Genomic DNA, 23,870 nt, shown 5'->3' with positions numbered 1-23,870 from the left:
GGGGGTATCCATTGTGCATAAAGAGCACTAGCTAAATATTTGTAAATAGCACTAATTTGACAGGAATGCTTAAAATGCAGACTGAATTAGGAGGAATATAAATGCACTGGCTTAGGACTCATTTTTATGATACACACGTATTTGAAGACTATAAATTCTTAGTTTACAAAGTTTAGGACTGTAGATTATAAGAGTTCATTAATGTTGATGTTTACTCAACATTTTCTTTAGAACCTGAAATTTCTGCAAATTTATGGGTGGTTGGAAGAGGTATGTTGTGTCTCTGGTGATTATCTGCAGCTTTGCAAAATTTTTGAATATGGCTCTCTTATATGATAGTACAGTCTCTTCGGTCATTAGTCAAACTTCAAGTTTTTCATAATACTACAAAAGAGGAGAAAGTTATTTGATATTAAAAGAACATTTTTTTCTTCTTTTAGAATTTACCTGACTTCCTGTCTGAGTGGGGTCATAGTCTCAATTTAGTAGTTCAGTCATTTAGCACAAAATTTAAAATCAAAGTGTCGTTCCGTGTGAGGTAAAGATAAAAAGTTATTCCCTGGGATTTCTAGTGTTCTAATTTTAACTTATATTTCTTCAGCACTAATCAGTTCTCTTTTTGGGGGAAACAGAAAACTCTCTCCTCACTTGTGTGAGGGGAAGGACAGGTAGGGAGAGAAGTGAAGAAGAATCTTCCTTTAGCTTCCTTTTTTTTAGGAGTGTCCACAGATTAAATGAGGGAAACTACCCATTTTTACTTTATGAAAGGCGTAACAACTGGGAAAAATTTTTTATTTTGGCTGTATAAAAACCCTGACTTGGGATACCCAAAGCAAATTAGATAGGATTTAGGTGGGATAATATACAAAGGAAGTGATAAAGGCTCAATTATTTGGATGGAAGAGCATGGAGGTGGTAGAATTTTCTCAGGTGCCAAAATAACAGAAATGATTCTGACCTTCTCTGTGCTACTTTCCTAGTGGCTGTTTCTTTCCTGCACCCTCCTGAACCTCCCACCTACCTCATCTCCACCTCTCTCTCACAGTTTTTGTTTGTTATTCCTGTTCAGACATTTAGAAGTGTATTTAATGGTGTTTGTAAATGTAGCTTCAGGGTAATGATAATGTTAAATTCTCACTGAATCCGAAACCATCTATAACCACAGCCAAAAGGAATCTAGGATTTTTTTTTTTTTTTTTTTTTTTTTTGGTTTTTGTTTTATGGACACTAAATTAAGAAAGTTAGTGGGGTTTGAAATGTTTTGTCTTTCTTACTGTTTTGAATAAACATTTTAACATTAACTTATATTACCAATTCATTTTAAATTTATAATCACGATATAACAAAGTTTATACACTTTAGAAAAAAAAATCATACATATCACACTTCCCAAAACTATTATTCTATGTGTTCCTTTCCAGGTTTTTGCTATATGCATAGTTTTATGTCATTGTAATCATTGCTTAATTTTGAAGTTAATTGTTTTGGAAATTCAATGAAACAACATGCAAATGAAGAATATGTATCTTTTAGTTAGTTTTTGGGGATCACCTAGAGTTTAGGAGAATCAGAAAATGGCTATTTTCTGGAGTCACTATGATTTTTAAATCTCTTACACTCAGGTGGTGGTTTTAAATACACATTTATTACAGGTAGCAAGAAATCATTTTTATTTTTTAATGTTGAGTAAGTCTCACAACTACTCTGTGCATGACAGCCGCTATGCAGAATCATCCTAGCTTCGTAAAAACTAGATTTGACTATATTACTCAGATACCCTCCCCCCTCCAAAAAAAAAAAACTCAGCAGGAAATGTTATGAAATCTAAAACCTTTTTGTCATAAACAATGCAGCTTTGGGTTGTGTTCTATTATCAAAGCAGTTGCATGTGAAATGTTTCACCCGTAAGTTAAAAAAGAAACTCCTCACAAAGCAGTGATCATTTCCTGTTTCATTTTTCATTTTCTTTTCCCATGAATAGCTTTTGTCCCTCACTAGGAGTTGCTTTAAATCTCTGAGAAGGTCTGTTCCGAATTTACTACTTCTGGATTGGTTAAGATCCCTTTAAAGTGTGTGCTTTGTTCTCTGAAAAGCTTAGGTCAGTTGAGCAACATGCTGCTGGTTTTTTTTGTTTTTTTTTTTTAAAGAGCTGAGTAATGCTGGAGACTTCTCATGTGGCTGATGCAAACCTGGAGAATTTGCATCATCATTAAGCTGGAATAAGTTGGTGTGACAGGCAGGAGCTTAAATACCAGCCCCTGAGGAAGCTGAGCTGGTTTGTAATCATAGGGCAGTAACAGCAGCCGCAGCAGCAGAGGTAGTCTGAGGTGGTGGAGGAGCAGGAGCACCATGAACACACAGGTGTTTCTGAGGAGTAATTAGATAGCTGTGAAGGAGAAAATACACCTTTGAGTTCCTACCTGTGAACACAATAGCGCTGAAAGAGACAGTCTGAAAGCAGAGAGGAAGAGGTTTGGTCAGTCCCACCAAGAGACACAAAGTTGAAAGTTTGGGGTTTTTATTTTTATTTTTTTTCCTCCATTTCATTTTTTCCTGTGTGTCACTACAATGGTCAGAAAGCCTGTCGTGTCCACCATCTCCAGTGGAGGTTACCTGCAGGGGAATGTTAATGGGAAGCTGCCTTCCTTGGGTGGCAAGGAGCCCCCTGGGCAGGAGAAAGTGGTGCTGAAGAAGAAAATCACTTTGCTGAGGGGCATCTCCATCATCATTGGCACAATCATTGGAGCAGGAATCTTCATCTCTCCCAAGGGCGTGCTCCAGAACACGGGCAGCGTGGGCATGTCTCTGATTATCTGGACAGTCTGTGGGGTCCTGTCACTATTTGGTGAGTGCAGCTTCTTCTCTGGGGGGTATGTCTGTGGTGCTGGGAAGTTTACTTTCTGAGAAAGCAAAGAGTCATTTTTAAGGAGTGAATGAATGGCACAGACAACGTCAAACTTTCTGATTTTTGTTTAAGTGTGCGAACTGCCCAAACACGGTGTTCACTGTTGGCAGGACCCTGAATTCCACCACGTTGCTTCCTGCAGCCCGGAGTCCCTTTTCCTGACTAAGACAGACTGTTTTCTGATTTCCCTGTGGCGGTGAGAGCGAAAGCTAACTGATGACCCAGTAAAATCCGTGCGAACTTGCTGTACCAGGCAGTATGCTTCCTTACGTATGTTTGAGGCGTCCTGGAAGCCGGCACGCTGAATGAAACACCTGTGAAGTGAAACCTGGCGTGGCCTGTTTAGACACAGAACTGAGCATTCAGCAGAAGTGTTATCGTGTTTTTATTGCCAAAACAAACCAGGAGGGATGGGGTGCAGTCTTTTTAACTTTTTAACCTCGCGTGCTTGTCAGTTCCTAATGTTTTCTCAACAGTCCTTGCCATGATAGTGTGTGTGGTGGCACATAACTTGATTCCTGTGATAGGTGGGAATATTGCAAGGGTCTGAGCATATTTCAATTTTTTTCAATCTTTTATCTCTCCCTAACACCTGTAAACTTTTAAAGTATAAACAGTAAAATTGGAATTGGGTGTTCTCTTGCTGTGCTCTGTTTCCTTCATTTATAGTTCACTGGGTCTTCGGGGACATGGATAACCTGTCCACCTGTCTACCTGTCCGCCAAGTCAGTCTGAACAGAACCACTACTAGATGTATGATGATCAATTTTGCTTCTAAATCTAGATCTCTTTTATTGATTGATGTTAATAGCAAATAATAAATGTCTTTTATGGGGTTGGCAAATTACTAGAAACCTACCTGAGGTAGTTATAAAGGTGACAAAAACTGGTGGACGGTCAAAAAAATTTAAGTTTTGCTTACACTCTGCAGTAAATGTCTAAGATATATTTGCTCTTTTGTGGCAACTAGTGTGTTTTAATTCTAAAAGGCTCTACTCTGTAAAGGTACTAACCCAAAGCTTTGCCCTAACTCTAGGGTTGAGTCCTATCTCTTGGTCCTACGGGTACCCATCCCTCCATTCTTAAGGCCTTGTCATGTTTTAATGTGTTACTTTGGGTGTTCATCTAGAGAACCTAAATATCCATTATTAGGAAGAAAGTATTTCAAGGAAAACTTGTCAAAACAGAGACTTAGTATAGAAAGATCTGTAGAATTGTTTTTCAGTTTTTAGAAAGTTTGTGGTATTCTGTGTGGGTCTGGCATGTACATCAATAGACAAACAGAAACCTAACTCTTGTGCTTTTTAAATGACTTTGTGCACCATCAGCCTTTAATTGTCTATAAATACTTGGTAAATTGAGAATAAATCGATGTCTAATAGGAAAAAACATAACCAATTTCCTGGAGTTTTCATACTTCTATACATGCAGCTCCTACTCTGTGATTTGATGTGTGTACAAAATAAAAAGTTATTCAGGTATAATAAAATGCATTGGGCTGAGGATTGAACTAGTTAAAATGCTATTGTGCTATGAAAATATGGTTCTGTGTAAGTATACCAACTCAAGCAGATGCTCAGGGGAAAAAAAATTAAAAGGACTAGCTAGGTGACACTTGAGTTGATATTCTTTGGTTACTAATCACAGGGTGCATGCTCCTGTATTAATCTACTTATCTGTATTTACATTTTGTCATTTAAGTTCCTAGGAGTTTTTGACAGGAGTACCTTCCTAACAGGAAGCAAAGCAAACTGTAAGGAAAACAAATCTTTTTCTTAAAACTCTAGAACTCTGGGACTAATAGTAAAGAATCTGTGTATTTGGTTTACAATTTTTTTAAAGCCAGGGTCAGTACATGGATTTTTACATCCTGTTCTGCACTTTTTTCATCTGGGTAAAATGGTTATGGAGCTTGAGACTTTTCAATGAAAATCTCATTCCTCCAGAACTCAATTTAAACCTAGGGCAACTATCCTGGAGTTTCAGCAAAGCATACACAGGTTAGGTACTGATTCTCTGGCAATAAATTCTGAGGTACTTAAGACTTTCCAATAACATTTTGTATTGGAAGCTTTTTTTGTACAGGCTACCAACATGGCGACGGGTTTCCAACAGAGTAAATTGCAGGTAGTTACAATTAGTTACAAATAAACAAGCTATATTAGTGATCCTCAATATCAATCTGTAGATTAGTTACCTTTAAAATCATCTGTACAAATTTTAAAATAATAGATTTCTCTGGATCCCTCTATTGGAGATCTGGACTCACTTGGTAGAGAACAGGTGTGGGGCCTTAGAGTCTATTCCTTGTGTGTATTTAAATAAAAATTTACTTCCAGGTGATTCTGATACAGAGCTAAGTTCAAGAATAGGATAAATGATAGTAAGATTTCACTGAATATCCAAATTTTACTCCTTTTGGACAGTTCTGCCTAAAGCTTTTCTGATCAGTAATAATTTCCCACACTTTCAGACTCTGAAGTAGAGCAGCCAAAAATTGTGTTACATTTGAGTACTTTGCAATATGAACAGAATTTTTTACATAGTATCAAGATGTATTTTTCATGTTCTTGATAGTTAGTTACTCAAATTAATAAGTATATTTCAGGAAGTGTCCTCAATGTATCAGGCCCAGTACTGTCTTTGGAACCCATTATCACATATTTACATACAACTCTCTTATGAGGTGAGAATTGAGATTTTCCTTTTACCAAGGAAGAAATATAGTTTTGGGGAGGTTTCATAACTTGCTCAGGTCCATGTGAATTGTATTGATAAATGCTGAAATTGCTGACTGTTTATAATTAATTTTATCTAATATACATAAATTATAGCATCTCTTTTAAACAGTATGTTATTTCAACAACCCAGAAGTGTGCACTTCAAAAAAGTCCAAGAAAACCTTTTCTAGAAATAGAATATGGGGGTCAAAATTCATTTTGTTGATGAACCATATCCTACAAATTAAGTGAGGTCTTGCAAGGCCTAGAGTCTATATTTTTATGAAGAACAAATTAATCTTGTTAATTTTGATGTGCAACAGAAATATCATTAAAAGGATTCTTAATATAATGAGGTCAATTTGAGACAATTCCTTGTCTTGGTGTGAGTTCCTTTAAAAATAGGTTATAGGGGGCGCCTGGGTGGCTCAGTGGGTTAAGCCGCTGCCTTCGGCTCAGGTCATGATCCCAGGTCCTGGGTTCAAGCCCCACATCGGGCTGTCTGCTCAGTGGGGAGCCTGCTTCCTCCTCTCTCTCTGCCTACCTCTCTGCCTACTTGTGATTTCTCTCTGTCAAATAAAAAAAAAAAAATTGTATAAAAATAGGTTATAGGTTAGTGTTACTGGGATCTATCTTTTCTTCAGGTTTGAGATTAAAAATTCTTAATAATATGGTACTATTTTAGAAGTTTATCTTTACCATTGCAAACAAAATTATACTGTTTGAATACAATGAACTAGATCCCAAATATGAGAAAGATATAAAAAGATTTTGGTGGCTTCTAACAATCAAATGACTATTTCTTCTCCTGAAATAAGGATCTCATTCAGACCAAATGATGTAGGAACATCTCATATAACATAAACATTATTATATAAATTCTTCTACTGGATGACTTGGTACTATTTTAACTTTGTACCTTTTTATTATGTACATTTCACAGGAGCCTTGTCCTATGCCGAGTTGGGAACAAGTATAAAGAAATCTGGTGGTCATTATACATACATCCTGGAGGTCTTTGGCCCATTACCAGCTTTTGTACGAGTCTGGGTAGAACTGCTCATAATACGGTAAGAGCATAAATAAGAAAAAAAATATTAAGGAAAAATAAATCCATTTATTACACCCTTTCTAAATCATCTTAATTATTTTTAACTGATTAGGAATATGCATGTCATGTGACTATGTTGTAAACATGTCTGTTTCAGAGTTTGAAATGTGTATGAAATACCACTGTCAATTAATGTGTTTATACAGTATTGTCACTGGCAGTAGTTCTCTAACCATGCCAGACTTTTAAGGTAACTAATTTTCTTTAATGTTCAATTATTCTCTGACATTTCTAGAAAATATGTTGACCTGAAAGGATATGAAGCATGAAAATCTGACTTGATAAATCATACCTTTTGGCTGGCCAGACAAAATTGAATGCTATGCTAATAGTTTTCTTCTTGTAGATTACGTCATTCTTTAACTTTACTGTGTCGTGACCAGGAAACTTCTGTGCCTAACAACTTAGTGTGTCACTGAGTTTACTACTTTATAAAAAACAAAACAAAACAAAGCTTGAATGACTCACTTCCTCTTGTTAGGCAAACCAGTGAACTATAGTTGCGAAAAAAAAATTATTGCTGTAAGATACATTCTCCTTTCTAATTATCTTGGCTTAATTTCAAACCAAATAGTGCTAAGTCACTCTGAATAGCAAATTTCTTTTAACTTTTGTGAGAAATCTTTGATGTCATCTGAGAAGTGTAGAGTATCATAGTTTCTTAAGGCTGACTGCTACCATAAAATTTGACTTGCACATTCTGATTGCAGAGTTTAACAGAAATAACTGGAGAAACTTGCTCTTACTGTAAACTTATCAGACATATGCAGCTGATAGCTCCTGTGAGCTTTTATCCTAACACTTGGGGCATAAGGGACAAATGGAGAGCTAATAAGTATTGATTTGACACTAAGCATGATTTTTATAGTTGTAGGTATCTCTTTTCTAACAAAGAGCTTAGAATAGTATTTACTTCTAGAAGTCTGTTCTCATTTTAGACAATTCAGCATTATTTTAAACTCATTATAATGGAATAATGATAAAGAGGTATTTTTGTCCTTTTCTAAAATCTGGGATTTGCCTGGGATATATACCTTCTGCTCTTTTTTGATTTATCTGAATACTACTCTTCAAAGGCTAACTTAAATCCTGTCTTTTCCACAGTTCATTTCCTGTTCACCATAGTTTATATTTCTTTTCTCTCTTAATTCTTCTGAAAAAATGCAGGGTCTCCTTCTTTGACATTCAGCATATCTTGTATTCTTACTTAGTATTTCCAGGTGTCTGTGTTCTGTTTCTCCCATCAGAACTGCAGGCATTTGAAGTACATAAAACCAACTCTCACACTTTATGAAACCATTGTACTTCTTAATCAGTGTCTTGAGTGTCACAGATAGTAAATTCTTTTTGAGCGGCAGTATTAAATTCTTTTCAAGTAATTTAGTTCTTTTTGACCTGAAGTTTAAGTTTCAATATTTTGAATACAACATTCTCAGTATTCAAATGAGGACACTACTTATTCTGAGCACTGGCCTATCAGGATGGTGGGCTTTGTCGTCTGATATAGCTGCACTTGAATCCCTCTTCAGCTATGTATTTGTTGCATGGTTTTGGCTCATTGCTTAGCATTATAATGAACATGATCTCTCTGTTCACAGTAGCACAGATACAGTGCTCATTCACTTATTTATTCATTCTTTAAACAGCTACTGAGTGCTGAATGGTATGTTAAAGAGATCTTAAAGTGGAATGAGCCACAATTCCTGTTCCCAAGTAGCACATAATTAAACTTTAGTTTAACTGCATAAGATCTGCTTCATGGTGTGTGTGTGTGTGTGTTTGTACTGACAGAGGAAATAGCCTAGATATATTCTAGAAGCTTATTATGAAGGGTTCATCTATTCCTTTGTAATAAGGGACTCACAGTGCTTGGTTGGTCTTCCAAATAAGCAGAGTAATTAATGACTTGAGGATTGATGCCTAGGTACTTTAATATTTCTCATCTGTTGACAGCACCCATGGTGTCTAAATACTTAAAATGATGCTTCAGACTTGCCAGGAATAATCTGTAGAACACAGATTTCAAGAAAAAAAAAATCATACATCAGTACATAGCAGGGGTCATTAGGTTGAACTCACGCATTAACCATATATTTAAATATTTATTGGTTTTCTACTTAGGATAGATACTATACTAAACACTGGGGATAAAACAGTGATTAAAATGGACAGTCTTAGAGGCGCCTGGGTGGCTCAGTCGTTAAGCATCTGCCTTCAGCTCCGGTCATGATCCTGGCGCCCTGGGATCGAGTCCCATGTTGGGCTTCTGGCTCCGCTGGAAGCCTGCTTCTCAGTCTACCACTTCCCCCTGCTTGTGTTCCCTCTCCCATAGTGTCTCTCTCCGTCAAATAAATAAATAAAGGCTTACAAAACAAAAGATGGACAGAGTCTGGAATTCATTTAGCTTAGGGTCACATGAGGGAAATAGTTATCAATCAAGAATCACATACTGAGGACAAAGTTGCTACTGTAATCAGGACCATGAAAGGGAAACCATGAGACTCAGTAAGAGGGTATACTCATGGAACTCTCACCCAATCAGAAGATTAAAGGAACTTCCTTGAGCATAAAAAGATTGAACAAAGATATGAGGTATAAAAAAATTGTCAGTGAGTCGAAGGGGCTCCTGGCAAAGAGTACTCCACTCCTTCTAGTGGGAAGAAGCAAACCAAGAGGAAGGGAAAGCTTAGACCAGATGGAGCCGTAACTAAAGGATTTTGCATATCCTGAGCATGTTTTGAAAGCACTAAAATGATGTGATCAGACTTTAATTTATACATTAAAAATTTGCAAATGATGAAGAATAAGAAAAATCATCTTTTGAGGGTGGAAGAGGAGAGGGTCTTTAGGAAAAGAAGAAAATCAAAAAATATATTGTGCTGTCTAGTACAAGCAGGCCGACATTGGAACATAATGGTGGTCGGTTTTTCTGACAATCTAGGGATTGAGCATGGGTGCTGAGTAACTATGAGAAGAGAAGCTGAAAGTGAAGATTGGTATAAGAAATTAGATAATTCCATGAATTTGCCTGTGTATCTAAAGAGCATGCATTCTTATAGAAGTGTATTTAAAGGCACATGCAATTTTCTCTTAGAAATATTTGAAGAATTAAAGTAGAGTGGTTTGTTACCTCTTTTATTATAGACCTGAACTTATTTAATTTTCTTATCTCATGGGTATTTTCTCAGTTGTGTAAAATCATAACAGCATTTCTATTTTTCAACTTATACTTTGCATCTGAATGTTTCTATGAAATTAAGAATAAATCACTTGGCTCTTCAGGTTTTTGTCTGTACTGGAAAAAATAGGCAGAATACAATGTCAAGATCAAAAGCATATATTTTCAATGAGCACTTATTAATAATAATTTTTGAAGTTGGGTTTTGTATTCATTCTCCTGACCATGCTCCATTCATTAGCACTGTACCCTTACCCCATTTGTGCTTGTGGCTAGAGTTTAGTTGTTGACTTATTGAGAAGACTGCTTCTTGTAAAGCCCAGCTCCATCAGAATCTCAAATAATAAACTAGATTTTTAAGGGTGGGGGGAGTCAGATCTAGGAAAGCAGGGACAAAATTGATAGGACCCTGTCTTGCTTTCATGCATTTGAGAAGTTTAAGCTAACCACTAATGTTATAGGCCATATTTTACTCAGAATGTCTGTGACAACCTAATCAAGTATGAAGTTTGGAAAATTACAAGATTTTATATTTAACATGTTCTTTATGTTAAATAACATTACCTCAAGGTAGAAAAAGTTTAATGAAGATGCTATTTGTTTTTTCCTTTGTTAACCTATGTATTTTTTTTTTTTTTTTCCCAGCCCTGCAGCCACTGCTGTGATTTCTCTGGCCTTTGGACGCTACATTCTGGAACCCTTTTTTATTCAATGTGAAATTCCTGAACTTGCAATTAAGCTCATTACAGCTGTGGGCATAAGTGAGTATCATAGATATAAATAAGAAAAGGAGAAAAAAAAGCAAAAGTGATTAATGACAAAGTTTTTGTAGACTTTTTGCATGATGGGACTGTTCTCCACATCCTGCTCCTTTGGCTTCAGTTCTTTGCCAAATTCGTGTTGGAAAATAAAGGAAAAAAATAAGTATTCAGAGTGATCCCTGGTATTATATTACATGTTAGTTTTGCAGTGGATCAATAGATATGATGGGTAACCTTCTGATATGGTCAAACAAAAACCACCTTATTCGTAGGATTTTAAAGATGAAAACCCAACGATTTTATGGATTTTTGAATTAGAAATTATCCTTCCTCACTGATAATATGTTGAATGATAACTCCCTTATCTTCCTGGAGTGCTATTCATGTGTTGGTTGTGTATGTTGTATTTGTGCATTTTATAGTGTTAGCAGACTGTCACTCTCAGTATTGTAGTTTTAGCTGCCCATTGATGGTCATGATAAAATTCTACTTTTAATATGTGATTATTAGTACCACTTCTTAGATTAGGTCTCCAGATTGGGAATTTATTCATTTTTATCAATGTGCCCAAATATTAGACAATTTTTGAAAGAAATAAAAAAGAGGAAAATACATAGCATTACATAAGTGATATGAAGCCAAACCTTTGAATATTATGGGAGACAATAAATTAAGACCAGGTGCTAATTAAATCAGTTTTAAGAATCAATATGGTCATGTTTGAATAAGAACTATCTGGAAATAGTAAACAACGCAAGAATAACTGAATTGCATACTCATGAAAAAAATTTCAGTTATGCATGGCTAAAGTGTTTCAATAGAACAATGAAGAGAACAATGCACATTTGCCAGTAGAGAGCTGAGTGCTTTGTTTACAGGAAAGAGTTATTTACATATAAAAATATTTTATGTGTAGATACATATATTTTTGAACTTAGGCTCATTCTGGATTTGCTACTTTATCTACAAAACATGCACACACTATTATTCTGTGAAATCTTTGAAGAAAGACAAAGAAAAATACTCGAGATAGACATTTCTGAGTTCTGGAGAGGTAATGGCAAACTTAGCTCATCATGCCCTTAACATACACTACAGATGTGAGACTCAGGGACAAATCGTTGAACCTTTCCACACCTCAGTATTCTTACCTGTAAATCCTCCGGAGTCTTCATAGGGTGTTTTGTGAGGATTAAATGGTATTAACCAAGACAGCATATATATAGTGGTTTGGGTAATGCCTGCAGTTTCTTAAGAACAAATTGCAAAATGGTAACTATTGATACTCCTGTGAGAAAACATCATTGGAGGTTCCATGAGACCAAGGGCCCTTTCACTGCCGTATTTCCAGCCCTTCACATCGTTCTTTGTGTGGTATTTGTGTTTAATAAATATTTGTTGACTGATTCTATGAGAAGAGGTCGAAGAATTTTTCTCTAGCAGAAAAATCTACTTGTTAAACCTGGAGGACTACATATCTTCAGTTTTCTCAGGCAGTAGGACAATGGTGGTAAATTAAACAGAATTTGTTCAATGTGATCTTCGGATCTAATACCATGAGCTTTTGTAGGATGAACTGTCTTAGCATAGTAGTTACAGCTTTGGCTCTGAGGGCAAACAGGCTGGAATTGAAATTTATTCATGACAGTTTCTTAGTTTTGTGATTTGGAGCTAAATATTAAAACTTCTTAAGCATTACTTTTATTTATTGGTAAAATATCTGTGGAAAGATAATCTGTCTTAGATGACTGCAAAAAGGTGAAATTATGTCAGATTTTTAAGGCCTTTTGCAAAGTGCCTTATCTGTATAAAGTTCTTGATAAATCTGGTCTCCCACTTGGACTAACAGCCATTATTATAACCATTATATTCTTGTCTCTCAAATGACTGAGGCAGAATCACACCGTGATTGTTATATTTGAAAAGAAGATAGAGGTAATGTTTTGAGAGGTTTGTAAATTTACAATAGAAGTTTTTAAAAACTATATCTATCTTAGGCACATGTATTTATGTATTTATCAACTTAAGTAAAAGAATTAGCAAACTTTCAGTAGATTTTATGTAAACATTTACAAGTCTGCAAATATTACCTGCTTTGGACTTCAAATGAGACGGATAATCACGACATACTACTACATGCAAGAGTCTGGATGATTCCTTTTGTTTATCCCAGTGCTATTAACTTTTTGAAGGGAAAATTTATATTTTGGAGGAGAAAATGGAAACTGTGCAAAGCAAAATTTTAATGCAATTATAGGTGAGGCTAACTAAGCAAGTTGTGGTTTACCAAACTCTTGTAGTAGAGATTCATGATGGAAGAGTTCACAAAGCCTGAGTAAATCTTGAATGAACCTGAACATTTTCTTCATTTTTGGCATTAGTTATAACACTAGCTTATAAATCTTGATGTTCTGTAAGTTTGCAAGCTTGAGATGCTGAGGAAATATATTCCTATAATTAGAAGCACTGAAAGAGAAAACAAGGAATTGGTATGACGCAGTGGTAGGTAATGTAAGTCAGTGGCCTCACTGGGAGAGTGAGACCTTCTTTAAGAAGAATTTAGCTTTAATGGAGCAACGGGGTGGACATGGAGATGGAGAAGAAGAAATTTACCTGGGGCAAGTCTCTCCTATTCTGTATTCCTGAAAGTGAGTATCAGTGATTTTCTGCCTGTGAAGGATGGAAGGTTAGTCAGGTATGGAAACAGAGTTTAATTTCCTGGATTGCTTCCTTGTATTTCTTGGGGGAAGAAAGGGTTTGTGGTAGTTTGAAATCTCTAGTTCAAGTGTAGAAGAAGTGCAAACCTGAAGGATCTTGCTAGAATCAAGTCACAGAAGAAAAAGGGATTTCAGGTTTTGTGAAATGTTAACCAACCATTTGAGAAATGATAATGGGGTAGGAGTGGGTAGTTACTAAATACTCATTTATCTGCCCTTTGTTGAAAGTACTCGAAAGCACTCTGTCAGTTTAATAAGGATGGAAAGTTTTTGTTTATCTGAACTCCTATCCATTTGGGTAAAGATGTCAGGCACAGGGAAGTCTAGCTGGGAAATCTTACACATTCACATGAGGTGCTCTCCTCCAGCCCAGTCTGAACATCACACCTGTGCAACGCCAGCAAGTTTCCCTGCCCATGGAGCTTTGGCAAGCACTGAAGGATGTTCGATATGTAAAATGATATCCAATCTTCTGTTCTGGTCTCCTAAAACTCTTCCCTATATAGTATACACTTGAATGGCAGAATATTATAACGAAAATACTTTCTTTAAAATATGAACTCTCATCCCAGATCCATTCCTAACAGTCTCCGAGCATCATTTCCTTCCTCACTTACTGTGGGTATAGGTGAGTAAAGAGCCCCACCCTGCTTCTCATGCCTGGTGGGAATAATTAGAAGAAGCAAAGAAAATAACACTTGTGACTGCATTATAAGAAAAAAAAAAAAGCCAGTTCTATTCTATGTCACTATACTTGCTTTTCCCATACCCTTCTCCTGGCATCATTGAATTACATGAAAGAAAATAAAGGGTCAGTACTGGGCCAGCATTTCAAATACAGCATGTGGAGTGGTTTTGCTTAAATATTCTGAAGTCTGGCTCTACCCACCCCTTTTCTACCATACCTAGGTAGATATACATGGTATTGAAATATATAAGCACTGAAAATCAATAACCGTGTCCTTCAGGAGGATGACAAATAAAATGTAGGATCAAAGTATCTTGAAATCCTAGCCAAGATAAACATGTATCTTAGCAGAGAGGCAGGGCCACTAGGAGTTTGAAGGAACTAGGTATACTAGTGAGATCATGTGTGTCTTTTGAGCTACTTCCTCATTGTTACTTGCGAGCTTGGGATAAAAGTGTAGACTCTGAAGTCAGTTTACCTAGGCTCCAGGCCTATCTTTATGCTTACCTGTGTGAATGTAAGCCTGTTAAATACTAACCCAAGTTTCAGCTGCCCATCTGGAAGCTAAAGCCAATGATGGTGTCCCCATCATAGGGAGATGAGGACTAGATAACATTTTCCATGTAAAGTCTTCGTACAATGCCTGCCGTATAATAACAGTTTACAATTATTTAATGCGTACCAATTTTATTCTTAATACCAAGATCCTCGACATACACTGTCTGTCCTTTTTAAAGATGTTTATGGCTAGAGGTGTTTATCTTCTCTGAAATCAATACATCCAGGAAATGACTGCTAACAAAGAGAAAGGTAACCCAGGCAGCTGTTATAAAAAACCATGGAATGATCACTTTAACCCACCACATGGCATACCTATGGTATCCATATATTTTGTCAATTTAGCATGAAGCAGTCAGATGTAAGAAGCCAGAGAGAACCTGAACCTGGGAGAAAAACCCGTATATCCAGGCTCCGTAATCTTACTCAACAAATCCAAAGACGGATTTGAATTATAGAAGTACAGAAGGAAACACTTGCCAGTCCTTCACATTTCCTTAAAGATCCTCTTCAGAAACAGCTCTCTTCAAATATGTGTTTCTTATCTCCAGGATTTATACATATAGCTTTCATGGCTGGGTTTCAGTTCTTAGAAAACTGCACTATAAATAATTAAAAATTGTATCTCCCTGTATTTTTATTCTGGTAAGAAAAAAGAGGCCAAAATTAATATAAATATAGTCTTTAATGTGTGAATTTTGCATTTATTATTCAAAGGAAGTAAAGCTGGGGGGGACCACAGAACTTACTCAAATTTCTTTTATTACAATGTGGATAGATAGTCTATAAAAAACAAAATAGATATTACTCGTTGCAGAAACCCAGAAAGCTCTTGCATTTTGTGAATCCCAAAGCCCCTTTTCAATATTGTTGGATAAGCGACATATGTAGACTTAAATTTCTGTGTGAAGACACATGATGAAACAGCATTTCTAGTCACTTGAGGACCTGCATGGTCCCTCTATACTGGCTGGCTTGTTACTTGTTAAGCCATGTACATCTCAGCTGGAATTGGGTGTACCAAATAATTAGTATTCCACTCATTATTAAGTATCCTCCTTCACTTCCTCCTTCCTCTCCTCCCCTCCCCTTCTTTCCCTCTCCTCCCCTCCTCTCCCCTCTCCTCTCCTCTCTTTTCCTTTCCTTTCTTTTCCTTTCTCTCTTTCTCTTTCCTTTGTCCTTTTTTTTTCTCTCTATACAACAGCTCTTTTCTATTGTGAAGTACTTTCAGAAATAGTGTTTTAGGTTTTAAGAGCTCTATTTAAAAGGAAACAGTGCTCTTTTGTTGGTGGTGGGAACATGAGTCCAATTTTTTTCAGGCCAATGCTGAATCTCCTTAACTTAAAAAAAAAAAAATGCTTTTCATATGATGACTCATTTATCACAGAGTCATTTGCATAAAAAAAGAGAAGAATAACTGGATGATGAAGTGGGGAGCAGGGTTGCATTAAATTATTTTCAGCACATAAGTGCTTTATGTTGGAGAAAGAAAAATAATTTTATTTTTTATCCTTCTTCTGATAAAGTAAAGCACTCTGCCATTAACAATAGACCTGTCTTTCTTCATATGTTTAGCTTCAAACGTAGGTAAAATATTTCTGTTAGCCTTCCATGGAGATCATTTGAGGTTCCAGCCTTTCTGATCATTCTCATCATTACTTCTTTGAAACATTTCATCATTAGTAAACCCTTATTTAACTTTGTATGGGATCTTCTGATTTCTTATTTTCCCATCCTTGAATTTTTCAAAAGTTAAAATTGTCTTATTGATTTTCACTTAAAATGCTGCTTGTTCATTATAAAAATTATTAAATACAGAAAAATAAATAAAAATAAAACAAAATGCAACATTCTGTCATCTATAGATACCTTCTGTTAGTGTTTTGGTAAATACTCTTTCAGATTTCTTTCCTTTCATTTCTCTCTGTCTTTGTGGCCTTTATCTCTCTCTCTCTCTCTGTCCATCCATCCATCCATCCATCCATTCATCCTTCTCTCTGTAACTTGCTATACTGATCAGTAATATATCACAAACATCCTTTCATGCAATACATATTTAGCATGATTTTTAAATGGCTGCATAATAAATCATTAAAAAGCCTTCTTTTAGGGGCCCAGGTTATTTTAAAATTGTTGCCATTACTGTATATGTTATGTGTTGGTAACATTTGCACTGATTCTAAAGTTCTGAAATGAGCTAGTGATTATACAAGCCAATGGAGACTATGAAGATAATCGATGAATGTATAATAGGAAAACGTCCTATTGCAACTTGACTTATAAAAGTCCTGTGTGTTGTTTTGTCCCCTGAGAAATATGTTCATACATTTATTTGTTTAGGAGGGATACACCTTTTAAAAAAATAAAGCTTGTAGATGATAACTGCAAACGTCAGGTAGTTTGCAGGAAGTAGCTTTGGCAGGGGTGGGAGAGCTAACAATGAATATAAACTTCTGGAAAGAGCATTAAGTTGAAACCTGTGGTCTAGAAGAACCTCTGGAAGTCATTCCAGCTGAGTATAGAAGTCAGGTCTTAGAATATCATCATTCATTTCATGCCTTCTTAGCTGAAAGATAGTTTGTTTTAAACTGAAGATGCAACTCATTCATTTATTCAACAAAATTGTGTTGATTATCTTCTTGGGCCAAGCATGGAGATGGACACTAGCAATACAGAGATAGAAAATGCTTGTTCTGTCCTCCTGGTTATCATGGGCTACTATGTGGGGAAAGCAGATGGTTGAGTGTTACTCTAGAAACTGTAGATGGCATCATTTAGAAAGTCTGCTGGCTTCACACTCAAGGTATGCCCTAGTCCGGGAACACTTTAGGACTCATTACGTATAACTCTTTCTGTCTAAGTCCCTAAACACATCTTGGAAGCCTATATTTTTAGGGTAGGTTGAAAGTATCTCCTTCATGTGCTGATTAGAAGGTGGAGTGGAAAACCAGAGTGCTCACTAGGGCTAGTTCTGAGAGTGAAGAATAAGGTACTGCCAAATTCTTGACATCTTTCTTGAGTCTTTCCATTCTTTTCCATTCTGGCAGGTGCATATGTGTAACATCATTACAGTAGGAAAGAGTTACCTGACTTACCAAGCTGGAGAGTCATGTTCAGCAATTTGATTGCATATTATGATGACTTCAGGATTTGGTTAGAAGATATTTTTATATGATTTTTAGGAAACTATAATATATGCCCACTCTATTGACATAAACAAAGACCAAGAAATGAAATTTTACTGTCTGATAGTTTTATCCAATCTTCTCAAACTTCAATGTGCATAAAAATCACCTAGACATCTTGTTGAAATGTATCTGTTAGGTCTAGTGCAGTGCCTGAAATTCTGCATTCCAAAATGCCTCCAGGTAATGCCAATTATGCTGGTTAATGGGTGGCATTTGAATAGCAAGGACTTAAGATGTCTTCATGCCAATGAGAATTCACCTTCTGTAACTTCATCTGTTTGTTTGCAGCTGTAGTGATGGTCCTAAACAGCATGAGTGTCAGCTGGAGTGCCCGGATTCAGATTTTCCTAACCTTTTGCAAGCTCACAGCAATTCTGATAATTATAGTCCCTGGAGTTATGCAGCTAATTAAAGGTATGGACTGGAAAGTAAATGCTTTTTAAAACACGTATCTGCTTTTGATCTTTCCTAGCACTAACTTTCACTTGTACTAGCAGAATCTCTTAATTAGTCTCTGTTTGTGGAACTTAGACTCTACACTGTCATCTAATTGATTTGAAAGACTGCTGCATTGGGGGTGCATTGGTATTTACAGCTGAATGGCAACAAGAGAATTAAGACTGGGCCAAGCAACAAAATAAGGCATCAGTGAATTCTCTCCAAATAAATGCTTTGGAGTGAAAACTCAAAGTGGAAAAACAAATCTGCCATTAGTTTTAACTACAGATAACCATATCCTCTTGTATTTACTTTAAAATCATTCACTAATAGTAATAAAGACTAAAGAAAAAAGGATAACTGGAAAAGAAGATGACCAAAAATTCTTTTACTCTATGGCTATTATAACTTTTACCTTGAGAATAGTCTTGAATGAAGGGAAGGCAGATATGGGAGTAACATTCTTAAAAATCAAATATCTGACCAAAAAAAAAGTTGTAAAAACTTAATTTTTATTGTTACATTATTTTTTTCTTTTCTTTTTTTTTCATTTTATTTTATTTTCAGTGTTCCAAAATTCATTGTTTATGCGCCACACCCAGTGCTCCATATAATACGTGCCCTCCTTAATACCCACCACCAGGCTCACCCAATTTCCCATCACCCCCTTCCCCTCCAAAACCCTCGGTTTGTTTCTCAGAGTCCACAGTCTCTCATGGTTTGTCTCCCACTCTGATTTCCCCCAACTCACTTCTCCTCTCCATCTCCCAATGTCCTCCGTGTTATTCCTTATGCTTCTCAAGTAAGTGAAACCATATGATAATTGACTCTCTCTGCTAGACTTATTTCGCTCAGCATAATCTCTTCCAGTCCCATCCATGTTGATTCAAAAGTTGGGTATTCATCCTTTCTGATGGAGGCATAATACTCCATTTTATATATGGACCATATCTTCTTTATCCATTCATCCATTGAAAGGCATCTTGGTTACATTATTTTTAGAGTAAAATATGCATTTCTATGGGAATGTAATATCATTTAGGGGGAGTATTTGTAGAGTTGACTAGTAGGAAAAGATGAGATGGTTGAGCAGGTGATGTTATTTAGAGTTACAGCTGTTATAGGGAAGAAGGAACATGTGATTCCTTGGATTCAGTGGAAGTTGTTGGAAGAATAGGAGGTCCAGGTGAATTGTTTAGTTAACAATGGGTTTGATAGTGGGAATTAGGAAAATGAGGTGAAATTATGAAAGAGTGACATATAACTTGGGCAGTTAAGTATGTAATGTTTATATTGATATGGTCTGTTCCAGGAAAGGGAATTTAGGGAGAAATTTTGTAAAGTTGCAGGAGAAGAATTACACAAGACAAAAGGAAACACTGAAATTTAGCAAAATCATAGCTGATGGTAGAGACATCAAACAATAACACAGAAAGATCTGTCATTCTGTAGTTAGGGAAAGAGAGCGGCTATGGTCCATTTACTAATGGAAAATCTTAGAACTCTCTTGGCTAAATGGTTGTATCAAATCCAACAACTTCAGCCAACTCAGAGTAAACACAATAAAGATTTTAATGCTATGGCTTTCACTAAAGAGAAGACGTGAGCTTGTTCTTCTAATTCACATTGGCCGTCACAGAGCTGGCCTGCTCATTTTATCTGATCCCTTAGAAATGTAGAGAACATTATTAGTGCTTCCTTTTTACAGGCTAACTCTTTAGTCTTTTCTTCCATTTTTGTAAGGCATTTTTTCCATTTTTGGAAAATGCAGAGACCCTGACTCATTGACCCTACTTAAGTTCTAGTTTAGGTTACAAAAGATGATATACTATCCTTTAAAACTAAGATTTTTTTTTTTTTGTCTAATGTAAGACTGTAGTCATTTTTTACCACCTATTTATATATGAATGTGAGATGAGGTAAGGTTTCCCAAATGTTATTTTATTGCAAATTCCTTAAGAGCAGAGATCATAATATATCTTTTGGATCTTTTTCAACACTAAAAATAGGATGATCCTTTAATTAATACTTATGATACCTATCAGTGTTTAATGTGATCAGGCTTCCTTTTATAGCCCACCTAACAGAGAACGGCAGTAAGAATATTACTATATTTAAAGTAAATTTTAATATTTTGGAGAATATTCTTAGTAAGCATATTTACTCTATTAATACAAAATGTTGATTTTTCTTTCTCTCTAACTCAATCACAAATTATTCACATTAATTTGTAACTCTAGGAAGAGAAAAACTTTACTAATACAGAGAGTACATTTATTTCCACTCTAATCAGATCCTGAAAACAGTTGTATGTTCTGCATTTACTTATGAGGATTTGTTAAACTTTCCTTTGAATATTATGACTCTCATATTTTTGAGACCTCTGTTATTCATCCAAAATATTCCTGAAGTCTAGAAAAGCCTCTCTTTTGTAATACTCTCAAAATGACCTTTTTTTTTTAAGGATTTATGCTTTAGGACCTGATCTTTAATAAAGTTTGGTTTTTCTTATTGCTTATTCAGTACTCTACTCTTAGAATATTATCTCTTTAGGCCAAGGAGACCATATGTCATGATAAAAGAATATTCAACAGATGTTTTTATCTGAGCTCCAGTATTTATATTTCCCCTCTATGAGGATACAGAGATGTTTTAGTAAAATAGGCATTTTTTAATTCACTCTGTCATTTTTCTTAAATGAACTATATTTTGGAATTGGATACTTTGAGGCAAAATTATTTATTGTACAATTCAACCTTCTCCATTTTTGGTCTCAAAGCTCATACATATTGTATTAATATAAATTGTTGTCTGTACAACCCAGGCAACAACTGAGGTTTCAGTGAAGAGAGAGCATCATAATCAGATACATTATCTACCTTCCAACCCTTTTTTTCCCCAGATAAACAATGGATTTTATTTTATATAAGTGTATTTCAAATATTACATGGGACACAGTTAAACTAAAAAAATGATTTCTACAGAAAAATAACATAGTGATAAATATTCTGAATCTTTCATATACTCACCCCTCTTTTATTTACTTGAGTGAAGACCAGTTTTGAAGCAAAGTCACATTTCCCATTTGGGTGATCTCATTTGCTATTTTCTTCGAGAAAGAGACTTTTTATGCTTAACTTTGAATATTGTCTAAGTCTGAATTTTTTTTAATCATCCAAAGGATATATAAGAAAAGGCCCAGTATGATTCACAAAATAGGGAAAAATGTTATGAATTAAAGCATTCAATCTACATGTTGATGTAAAATTTGCTAAGATCTATCTGTTCCAAAATTCAGTATAATTTCTTTTCAGTGTTTCTAGAAGGAAACCATGCCATTCTCTAAGACAGAGTCAGTGGACTTCCTCTGTAAAGGGCAAGTTAGTAAATATTTTCAACTTTGCTTGCCATACAGTCTCTGTCACAACTACCCAACTCTGCCATTTCAAAGTGAAATCAGCCATAGACTGATAATATCAATCCTAAGACACAACTAAGTGGGCCTGGCTGTGTGCCAATGAAACTTATTTTTCAAAAGAAGCTTTGGAAGGCAGATTTGGTCCACAGGGTTTTGTACCACTGGGCATACTTAATAGACTATAGGGGAAAACAGAAAACAGAAAGAAAGTTTAATGATATGAGAAGGTGGTTCTTGGGTTTTTTGCTATCTTCTCATTGAGAGTAGACCTGTTGATATTTCTTTCCAAGTGTAGATGCCCAAGACAGTCTGCCCCAAGATGGGCCACTTTGATATGAACATTATTTTGAGTTAAAGCAATCAAATCCCAGCAGATTCAGGAAAAGCTCTTTACCTCCCCCTCAACTACCTGCTTATACCAGGAAGAGAGCTAATTACAGAGATTCCTCTTTACTTAAGAGACTCGTCTTACATAGTAGGGCAACTTTTGTTTTCCCAAACTCTCCTTCTACCTTCCCGCTAATGTTCTTTCTCCTCTTTATACCCTCAGAACCCTACCCCTCTTCTTAGTTCATGTAACTATCATATTGCTTCTCTGTCTTCAGAATTTCCATCTCTGTGGGGGTTCCCCATATGTACAGTATTAAATTTGATTTTCTCCAGCTAATCTGTCTTATGTTAGTTTGATTCTTAGTCCAGCTAGAAGGATCTTGGAGGGCAGAGAAAATTCTTTTTCCACAACACAAGCATTATATTATCTTTAGTTAAAAGAATTCTATCATACTCCTATCAACTATAGCTTACAGGGTATTCTTTAGTCCCCTTTCATGCTCAAACTCTGTAAGAATAGAGGCACTCTCAGACAGAAACCATTTTGCTCTATGCTATAATTTTATTAAAAGAGAAATATGAAATAGCATCAATGGTGAGCAATATGCTTTTGGGACTCCTCCTCTAGAGTGGACAGTTTTAATAGATGAATCTGGCAATGATCAGGGAATGAGAAATATGAATCTGAAACAGTATAGTTCATCCCCAAACCTTATATTTCTTTCTCCATGTTTATGGTTAAAGTATGAATAATAAACAATTCTTTGAAAAGTCCTAAAATCTTTCTGTTCTCATTGCAGGGCAAACACATCACTTTAAAGATGCCTTCTCAGGAAGAGATGCGAGTATTATGGGGTTGCCACTGGCTTTTTATTATGGAATGTATGCATACGCTGGCTGGTAAGTTGATATCTCTAGATCTGGTGGTTTGCATGTTTCATTAATTCCTTCATTTACTTTGGTTAAGTGCCAAGCAAGGTGCTAGATGGGTGTGAATAGCCACAATCCAGCACAATCTGCCTTTCTTGAAGTGGGGAAGATGGTGCTGCTTCCTCCACCTGGCCAGTTACTATGCATATGACTTAATGTAAGCATAACTGAGTTTTTTAGTCAAGTTGACCATTAGATTTAGCCTGATATAAAAAACAAACACATCTAGGTCTTAATGTTGCCAAAAGATCTGTGGGAGACACTAACTCAGGAAACAAATGGGGAGCCCTGGTGCACATTGCCAGTGCCAACTGCTCCATCTTGGGGAATCCTGAGGGGACTGGGCAAATTGGAAGCTCCTGGCTGGGCTTGCCAATATCGTTGCTGAACAAACTCTGATGAACTTGTTGCTAGAGAAACCAACAACTCAAACAATGAGGGTTTGGAAAAGAGAAAGAGAGAAATTTATTTCAGATGCTGGCACCTGGGGGAGGAGCAGGCTCAAGCCTTAACAACTGACCTCTGCCTATAAGATGGACACCTAGAGTTTTACAGGGAGAGGTTCAGGGTGGGGGGTAAGTGCAAGAGCAGACAGGGTACACATAATCATGGGTGGGGTGGGAATGTGTTCAGCCCATGATCATGGGTAGGGATGAAGACGTGTGGGTTTGTGGTCTTCTAGCATTCTGTTGCTATCAGGACTTTTCTGGTCCAGTGGTTAGAATGTTCTGGTCATTGCAAAATGTCTTTGTGCCTCAAGAAAGTACAAGAAATAAGCACAATAGGTTTTAGTTAGAGCATGAGTTAAGTGGTTTTATTTCCGGTTTTAACTGTTAGGGTCTACAACTGAGCAAGGGAACTCACTGACCAAAAAACAAATCACTTATAAGTCTGTATCAGTGAAGATATAATAGTGCCATGAGAAATT

The 23,870-nt window shown here is 36.1% G+C and overlaps 1 protein-coding gene across 1 annotated transcript in view; it reads left to right on the top strand.

Annotated features, from left to right (window-relative positions):
- Positions 1–2,243: 2,243 nt before the first annotated feature.
- Positions 2,244–23,870, top strand: part of SLC7A11 (solute carrier family 7 member 11) — an 80,419-nt gene continuing 58,792 nt past the window's right edge. The window contains exons 1-5 of the mRNA XM_047718450.1: positions 2,244–2,845; positions 6,569–6,695; positions 10,560–10,675; positions 18,115–18,240; positions 22,813–22,912. Coding sequence (XP_047574406.1) covers positions 2,569–2,845; positions 6,569–6,695; positions 10,560–10,675; positions 18,115–18,240; positions 22,813–22,912 — 746 coding nt within the window. The 5' untranslated portion in view covers positions 2,244–2,568. The remainder of the gene's footprint in view (positions 2,846–6,568; positions 6,696–10,559; positions 10,676–18,114; positions 18,241–22,812; positions 22,913–23,870) is intronic.

Source organism: Lutra lutra, chromosome 2 (genome assembly GCF_902655055.1).
Source record: "Lutra lutra chromosome 2, mLutLut1.2, whole genome shotgun sequence".
NCBI lineage: Eukaryota > Metazoa > Chordata > Mammalia > Carnivora > Mustelidae > Lutra > Lutra lutra.
Note: the sequence above shows the minus strand (reverse complement) of the source record. Positions and strands in the feature narration are given on the sequence as shown.